Below are 8501 nucleotides of genomic sequence, written 5' to 3' on the forward strand. Positions count from 1 at the left end.
CCTTCCTCGTCCTTATCATCGTGGCAAGATCTGTCGCCACCGGGCGCCGGCCAATCTGAGAGCGACGACGTGTTAGAGTGATAGGACGGCACCGTCGTTGGCTTCGGTCTGGGTGCCTGCGAGGGGCCAGATGATGATGCATGGGACGGTAATGGAGGGCGGCCGAGACTCGCGAATTTGCCATAGGGGTCGTAAGGTGCTGGTTGGTCCTGCAGATGGTGTTTCCTGTATTACATCCGCCATTGATAGAAAATGAATCCAATAAAATTAGCAGTGAAAACATTGGATATGAATATTTTCACATTTTGTACAATTTCACACAGCCCTTACCCAACAGCAAGATCCTCCTTCGTATAACTGTCTGCATCCTCGCCTGGCTCATGCAAATACATGCATCCTGGATTCTGACAGGACATGCCCCGTAAATAATACGTGCAGTACTTAGTGGTGCCATAGGATGCTCTATATAGAACACGAGCCAATTGAATGAAAGCCAAATTCAGTACCAGACCAAATCATATAGGTTAAGGCCTCCTCCACAAAGTCCAGGACGAAGAAAAGAATTTGGACTCGCTCACTGAATGCCAAGCAGAATTCAACAAAGTGTACCTAAGAATCTTGCCATCCCATATACTACCGTCGATGGCAGCAATTGCCTTTGCGGCATCCTCTTTTCGAACGTAAGTAATATAGACTCCCACGCTGGCTGGGCCTGGAGAAGACCCTCCTGATGGTATGGGCGCGTTCCTGCGATTGATGACGACCTTTGCGATCTTACCATATTGGCCGAAGTATTCATGTTGCCTCAATGTGTGCTGTAATGGACCAACAAAAGGACAGCCTTATCAGTGTCAATTAAACGCTCAAAATGAACAGAAAACATAGTACAGCAGAAACATTGCGCGAACCTCATCATTCGCCAGCTTGGTTGGAAGACCAATCACGTAGACCAAACTCTTTTGCACAACCCTCATGTTGGCAAGATGCTTCCTGTTCATGGCCTCAATTTCCTTCTTTTCGCGCTCCTTTTGTCTTTTCTCATTCTTGATCATGGCTAGCCTACAAAGAGTACAGCAGAGTCAGCGAACGAACGCTACACAAGCAGAATAGGTTGTATGGAGCCAATGGCCCACGCGTCGCTTTTTTTTTTTTTTTTTTTTTTTTTTTCGCCTTTATCGTATTTTTGCCCACATACTCATCTGCAGAAATAGGCGTGAACTCGATTGTTTCCTCCGTATACACTCGTCGACAGGCGGGGCAGCGACCATTGAGATCCTCCTTGATATGGTGCCAACAGAAGCGGCAAATCTATGGTTGATCATCTCTCAGGTCAGAAATACATCATCATCCTGCGAAATCGGACAATCTGAGCGAATCCATTCATCCATACTTGATAACCGCAGGGACAGGGACGGAAGTTCCGGTCCGAGATGTCGAGCTCCTCCATGCACAAGGGGCAGTCAAAATCTTCTTCATCGGACATCATGGTGGCGAAAGCAAAGTCCAAAAAGCTAAGGAGGGATCGAAAGTGTTGGACCGGAATGGACGGGGATCGCAAAAGGGCGTTTCAAGAGTTGGATGTGATGAATGAATCAAACACTTCTTATTCGAGTTAAAGGCGAGCTGAAAACTAGGCGACGTCATTCGGGCGCCCTTGGTTGGGTTGGCACCTTTGCCATTTCTGGAGGGTCGGCCTGACTCTGACAATACTCAAACAGCGGCCTTCATTCGCCTTCTGTTTCCCCCCACACACCATAACATTAACAACCAGCAATGGATGTAAGCGATATCACCATCGACTTGCTGAATTTTGAGTTCACAGCCGACAGGCACCACTGATGCTGACTCGATCTGCAACGAATCTTTTTAGGACAGTGACTTTGCAAAGTATTTTCCGACGTCGTTTGGGAAAACGAGCTCCTCCAAACCCAAGCCGGCCCCAGAGCCCAGGAAGGCACCTGTAAATGACGATGGCGTAGGTGCACTGCGAGCATTCATGCCCACCTCGTTTGGAAAACAAAAGTCATCCAAGAACAGCGGTAGCACTCAGCAATATGAACAAATGAGGCGCTCTGTGGATCAGGACAAGGCGAAGGAGGTATGCGAATGTTGATCTGGGCTGCAAAGGCGTTTCGTCCGCCCTTTGCTTTTCAGGGAAGCAGGATCTGACATGCCTGAAATAACCGTTTATGACTAATGCGATCATACTAGGCTCCAAGAGGAGCATTGCTCGAACAATCGTCGTCATCGCGATCAAAGGACGCTGAACTCAAGGACGGTGGACGATCCAAGGATAAAGTCGAGAACGACAGCGATGATGGTGGCAGTAGTGGTGATGATGATGACAAGGACAACAATGAAGGCGACGCTTCTGGACGTCCGGACTCCTCAACGCTTCCGATCTCTCACGAAATCATAATGAACGAGCACAGCAAGGTAAGGAGCCGTGTCAACTGATCATTATAGTCTCAGTAGAGTTCTAGGCTAGAAGCTAACACTGGCATATCGACTGCTTTATCTGAACCCGACCCAGACTATTTCAGCCATGGCATTGGACCCTGCGGGAGCGCGACTAGTCACAGGAGGATATGATTTTAATGTCTGCTTCTGGGACTTTGCTGGAATGGACACACGCTTCAAACCTTTCCGATCCATGGAACCATGTGGAGCCCATCAGATTCACGAACTCAAATATTCGCTGACCGGCGACAAGATTTTGATCATATCGGGCGAAGCAAAAGCCAGGATATACGACCGGAATGGAGTAGAAGTTGCAGACTACCAAAAGGGAGACCCGTACATCCGCGACCTCCGCTTGACCTCCGGACATGTAGCGTCCCTAACAAGCGGGGCATGGCATCCACATACGAAAGATAGGTTCATCACTTCGTCGACAGATGGCACTATCCGACTCTGGGACGTGGAGAACACTCGCAAACAGGCTGATGTGATTGCATACAAGACCAAAGAACGCGGTGGGCGGACTCCTGTTACTGCGATAGCCTACAGCTCGGACGGAAAGATGATTGGAGGAGGTACGCTTTTGTCACTCTCTTTAACGCGGCTGATCTGTTTCCGAAGTTTTGAGCTAACAAGTCTTATTATCTTGTACTAATAGCTGCCGGCGATGGCACAGTATCTCTTTATCCAAGTACTGGACCTTTCTTACGGCCCATTCACGTAAGGACAAATGCATCTTAGATAAGGGCTACCTTTAACGATGACTGAAGGAGCGCGTTTCGATAATGACTGTGTTTCATTTTTACGCATAGACAATTGAGAACGCCCATGTCAAGGGAACAGAAACATCATGCATTACTTTCTCCAGAGATAGTCTGCGCATAGTAACCCGCGGCGGCGATGATACAGTGAAATGTACGTAAAGGGAGCCGATACAAATACCTTTATTCCATCCTAGTGCGGCTAGGGAGTCGATATCTGTTACCTCACACATAACTCTATTCATTTTGCAAATAGTGTGGGATACAAGGAACTTGAAACACCCTCTTTCGATTGCGGAGGACATGGCCGTTCTGAACTCTGAGGCCAACGTCATCTTTTCGCCAGATGAGCGACTTATTTTGACAGGCACCGGGGTCAAAAAGGGCGAGGGCTATGGCAAGATAGTCATGATGAATAACGAGAATCTGGAGATTGTGCGCACCGTCAGCGTATCGCAGAGCAGCGTCGTGAGGGTTTTATGGCATGACAAGTTGAATCAGGTTTGTGGACTCGCGCTCATCCCTGTTCGTTGTCTTCTTAGAATAGGAAAACCACATGCGCCTTGGAGCTAACCAGTGCATCCATCTCAAAAAATAGATTGTAGCTGGCAATGCAGACGGATCGGCGCACGTGTTTTACGACCCAGATGTATCACACAAGGGTGCCAAGTTGTGCGCAATCAAAGCACCCAAGAAGAGGGCTGTCGACGACTATGAGATCGATCGTCCTATCATTACCCCCCATGCCCTGCCCATGTTTAAGGAGGATAAGGTCCAGACCAGCAAACGTAAGCAGGAAAAGCTGCGCAGTGATCCCAAGGCCTCTCATCGTCCAGAGATGCCCTTGACTGGTCCTGGTAGAGGAGGCAAGGTCGGTCAGAGCACGATCCAGCACGTCCTGACAGATTTTGTGAAGGACACTATGCGTGAAGAAGATCCAAGGGCCGCACTGTTGAAATATGCGGATGTCGTCGAAAAGGACCCACAATGGATTACGCCCGCATACAAGCAGAACCAGCCTAAGCCGGTCTATGATGAACGGGACGAAGAAGGCGAGCACCGTGAACTTAAGAGACGGAAGTAAATAAATTCAGTTGAACTGCTTGCTGAAAGAACAATGCTGGTGTAACTCTCCGAATACCACTTGATGCAGCTGTGAGGTGATGTTTGAGTGGACGTGGAGCCGAAGGTCTCTTGGCACGGGCTAATTTTTTTAAAAAAAAAGCGACAAGGTCCGCCAAGTTTGCTTTTAACTGTCTGCACAAGTATGGAGGTACGCGTTCGCCACGGTTCTGTAGACATCCGACTACTAATGACACTATATTTCCAGCACTAGTATGTATGCGAGTGCTTCAGATTGGATAGCGAGGAGACGCATTTTTGGGGTTCCATTCGAATCGGGGGCAGATCTAGCCCTGTATTCCTCCACGAAAAGGACCACGTTGAAGGAAAAAAGTGCGTAAAATCCCTTGCCTCCACTCGTCGAAACGGATCCCGCTGCAAGCGCCAATTCACTCTATTTGCGCCCTTCAAATCGATCTCCGAGGTGAGAGCATAAATAAACGTGGCCAACTAATTTTCCGCCGCAAGTATCTTTGAATCTTATTCAGAACCCTTTGCGGTAAAGCGGAGAGATAACAACAGTTCAAATTATCCCAAGGGTGTTTTTTGTGCGTGTTGCTCGCCAGCGTCTTTGTCGCTGTTGCATGTCCGCTCCTGAGATCAAAAAGACTGCCAAGAAGGCGTCCGCCATCATTTTCTGAGGACTACGAAGCAACCCCCGGAAAAGATGAAAGCCTTGGCCCTGTGCACTACAAGAAGCCCTTTCGTATCACTAGGGGACACAAAAAACGATCCGGATCTGCAGCTTCACCTCGATGTATTCTCTTTCCCCCCTGGCTGAATATTTACCTGGTTCATTTTCCATAAACCTCCTTATTTATTTTAATACCGTTCGATTCTCATGAAAGAATCGTATACATTTGCAAATAGCCATACTGCAATGTTCACTTCTTCTTGGATTTACGCTTTCTTGGGGGGATGACGACGGCCACGACTCGATCTTTGAAAGGCCCTTTTCTGGTTCGCGACCGACATCGTGCGGACGAGGAGCTAGCGGCATGATCAATGTCATCGACGATCATGGTACCGTCGTTGGAGCGGTCCGGCTGCCCATTCGATCCATTATTGGAGACTGTGGTTTCCTTCGTTTCCGAAGATATGCTGAATTTCGCATCAGTGGGCTTGGTCATAGGCTTCTCCGAAAGAATCATGGTCTTAGAGCGTTCGTTCATGTTCTCGCCTTCCAGGAGGGAGGGGGCCGAAGATAGTCTCGCTTGGTCAGCCGCTGATGCGATATTATCCATACGCAAATACATCCAGGCCTGCTCTTGTGCGCTCGATACGCCAGACCCAGCCTCGCCATAGTCTCTCAAGTTCCGTACAATATGGGGTTCCGAGCTATCCAGTTCGCTCATTGAGAGGGGCGCGTTGGCATCTGGAGGGTTCCTCGGAACCTGTAATATGACGCGGTGAGTCAGTCTGACGGAAAATCACAACAGAGGCTCGCCATAAGCGGAGACTTTAAGCTAACAGTAGACCTACAGGGCGATACGCGCGTGCTATTTCAGCTTGGGCTTCCAGTCCCCGCTCCATTTGTCTTAATTCGTTCCTCAGCTCCAGATTCGCTTTCTTGAGTTGCAATAGGTTGCTTTCACATCGCCGAATCTGGGTGGTGTGGATGACGCAGAGGCGAAAAATTGTTTGGTACTGATAACGCAAACGTCCCAGCTCAAGATTGTTGTCGAGGCGACCTGATGTTGAGGCCATTTGCTGGGTGGACTGAATGAAAGCTTGATGGGGATCTGGTGATAGCGGTGGAGTCATTTGTGGATGGACCCCGAGATAGGCCAGTGGTCTGGATATGGAAGAAGTCAACGTAGCTGGCGCCCGAGATGGTTCAGGCCCTTGTGAACTCGCAGTCTGGAAGGTGATTACTGGATCCAGTTGGTTGAATGGGTCTGTAAGCAAGTGGAGCGCAAAGGAGCTGAAAGGATGGAGGGGGATGAAGCGAAAGATAAAGGGAGTAAAAAGTAGGCATGACATTGCGCGCCACCAAATGGCTAGATCAGCCATAGAAAGTCTCCTTTTTTTTTTTCTTTGTCCACTCATCATCGCACTACAAACTCAACTCTTCCATGCCAGCATTGCGCGGTAGCGCAAGGAAGCCCGTTTCAACTCAGCGCAGCAAGGTACAGCGCACTGTAGTCAATGTCGCCAGTAAACTACGCGGAGCAAACTATCCAGCAGGCGCCAGCAGTGCTAGACTGTGCTAGTCCAGCAGTCCAGCACGCGTTGGATGCAACTAAGACTCTCGATTGCCGTCAGTGTCAGGCCGGCAGCGTTGGTATAACCATCGGCAGCATCGAAGACGAATTGGCGCTGCCACTGGTGGAGACCTTGTTGCCGCCGCTGTCACTGCTGATCGAATGGAACATCGAAGTCAGCTCCAAGAGAAGAGGACGACATAATCAAAGGTCGAGGAACTAGGCAGTATGTCTGTATGATCCCCTCACTCTTTTACCGGGCATGGTTGGACCCGTGTCGCTCCGGAAGTTGCCGAAACGCGTGGTGCGAACTCTAGTGCAACCTTTGAACTCTCCCCCCTGATTTAGGGCTACACCACACCATTCTCCTAGAAAATAGATTAGATTCTCCTTTAACGCTCTTACACTGAATGCTGGTGTTATCCTCTCATCCCCATCCTTCTCACACTATCTACGCCAACTTGACTGATCTACGCGACAGTATCGACGAAAACATCATGTTTGGCAGCACCTCTCCTTTTCGCATCGAGCTTCCTGAGAGCATTGACACGTCTATTTTCAGTAGCTTTCCTATTCCTAGAAGGAATCCTCGAACCCATGTTGCACTGCCCAAAGATACTCCATCAGCTTCGTCTGGAATGCCTGTGGTCACTCTCACTCGAAGCGGCTATCGGCTATCGATGGCAGTCCTACCGCCAATTCCTATAGAATCCCTAGGACTTTAACCCGCAAAGGCCAACCCAGGTCCATGGTTAACGGCTAGAAACACAACCTCCTTGCAACAGGTTTATGCTCTAAGTGCATTATGATGTCATCAGCGCTTCGCCCATCTTTATACGACTTTCTAGAACACTGTTGCTATCTATCCAGCCAGTTTATATAAACCCCATCCACACGTAGAACTAGACAGCAGCATTGATACGAATAAAGTCCCCTTTCCACCCTAGATTCACTTCCACCTGATTTGACCGTTTGCACTCCTCCTCATGTCATTCAATCACAGTCCTATTGCATCTACAGGCTTCTGCATCTTCATTCCTAACCCGTTTCGTACAAAGGCCAGATGATCAATCCGTTCCTTTCACAAAAACATAGAGAAGGCGCCCTTCAGACTCTACCTTCCTTCTTCCGCTTCTACGGCGAGGAAGACGACATTTTCAAGACAACAACGCCGATTTGATACGCAATAGACGTTGTATGACATGCAACGAATACTGCATCCTCGTTTACATGTGCAGGATGATTATTCACTCTCCAGATGAAGCCGTGCTCTGATTCACGAAGCTTAAAACGAGCAGGAAGGACAATTGTTTGCCCATTCTGACTGGCATTGGAAAGGGAATTGCGCGGAAGCAATTTAGTTCGCAAAGTCCGACAAACTTGATATCAGCAAAGCAGGCAGAATCGGCCGAAAAAGAGAAAGACGAGAGGAGTTATGGCGATCATCATGAATGCGCTCATGGAGACGAACCAAACAGGAGACCTTAACTCAGCAAAAATCATATTAAACCATCTTTGGGACGAACACATCATTCGGTCGCCCAGGACGATTTTACGTATTTTTTCATGCGATGGGTCTGTGCGTGAGACAGAATATCATGCATGACTCGCCAACCAGCGTAGCACTTCTCTTGGACATCACTTCAAAAACCTGGCGGGAATCATAGCAGCGGATAGAGAAGTAAGATGAGAGCCGAAACGACCAGAAGTCTTCTTGGACGAGAGTTACTGCCATACCAGCCACTGCGCGAAGATGTGATGGGTCAGACGGAAAGGAACCGTTGTGAACGATTCAGGGAGGAAACCACCTTAATCCTTTTCGCAGCATGTATAATGTGCTAGAATGAGGCAATTCATCCGGGACAGCATGTGCATTTGGCTATCTCTGCGGAAGGCGCATCTGAGGGCGAAGAGAGGCTGGCGACCTACGCAGGGCGCCGAGCTATGGCACAAG

At 48.8% G+C, this 8501-nt stretch overlaps 3 protein-coding genes across 3 annotated transcripts; 1 reads left to right on the plus strand and 2 right to left on the minus strand.

The window, feature by feature from the left end:
• Positions 1-326: 326 nt before the first annotated feature.
• BC939DRAFT_403015 (RING/Ubox like zinc-binding domain-containing protein) lies at positions 327-1483 on the minus strand (the record flags this gene model as incomplete). The annotated part of the gene is made up of 5 exons (XM_051552710.1): positions 327-462; positions 610-815; positions 909-1059; positions 1196-1308; positions 1391-1483. 5 exons carry the CDS (start codon positions 1481-1483, stop codon positions 327-329), a joined length of 699 nt encoding a protein of 232 aa, XP_051407197.1.
• A 120-nt stretch (positions 1484-1603) lies between these two features.
• Positions 1604-4337, plus strand: BC939DRAFT_17511 (WD40-repeat-containing domain protein). Its single transcript, XM_051550405.1, has 8 exons — positions 1604-1779; positions 1876-2098; positions 2212-2436; positions 2534-3035; positions 3119-3180; positions 3273-3375; positions 3478-3722; positions 3820-4337. The coding sequence occupies exons 2-8, from the start codon at positions 1997-1999 to the stop codon at positions 4303-4305; spliced, it is 1725 nt and encodes a 574-aa protein (XP_051407198.1). The 5' UTR covers positions 1604-1779; positions 1876-1996; the 3' UTR covers positions 4306-4337.
• An 890-nt stretch (positions 4338-5227) lies between these two features.
• Positions 5228-6268, minus strand: BC939DRAFT_533025 (uncharacterized protein; the record flags this gene model as incomplete). The annotated part of the gene is made up of 2 exons (XM_051561684.1): positions 5826-6268; positions 5228-5737 (listed from the first exon to the last, which is right to left on the minus strand). The coding sequence occupies exons 1-2, from the start codon at positions 6105-6107 to the stop codon at positions 5228-5230; spliced, it is 792 nt and encodes a 263-aa protein (XP_051407199.1). The 5' UTR covers positions 6108-6268.
• Positions 6269-8501: the final 2233 nt, after the last annotated feature.

Source organism: Gamsiella multidivaricata, assembly GCF_025024155.1.
Source record: "Gamsiella multidivaricata strain RSA 2152 chromosome Unknown BC939scaffold_102, whole genome shotgun sequence".
NCBI lineage: Eukaryota > Fungi > Mortierellomycota > Mortierellomycetes > Mortierellales > Mortierellaceae > Gamsiella > Gamsiella multidivaricata.

Bases quoted from the DNA above. Each gene is read 5' to 3' on its own strand.
- BC939DRAFT_17511 (XM_051550405.1), top strand. From the start codon at position 1,997: ATGCCCACCTCGTTTGGAAAACAAAAGTCATCCAAGAACAGCGGTAGC. The intron at 3,181-3,272 runs GTAAGGACAAAT...TTTTACGCATAG, and splicing joins CTTTCTTACGGCCCATTCAC to ACAATTGAGAACGCCCATGT. The intron at 3,723-3,819 runs GTTTGTGGACTC...CTCAAAAAATAG, and splicing joins GGCATGACAAGTTGAATCAG to ATTGTAGCTGGCAATGCAGA.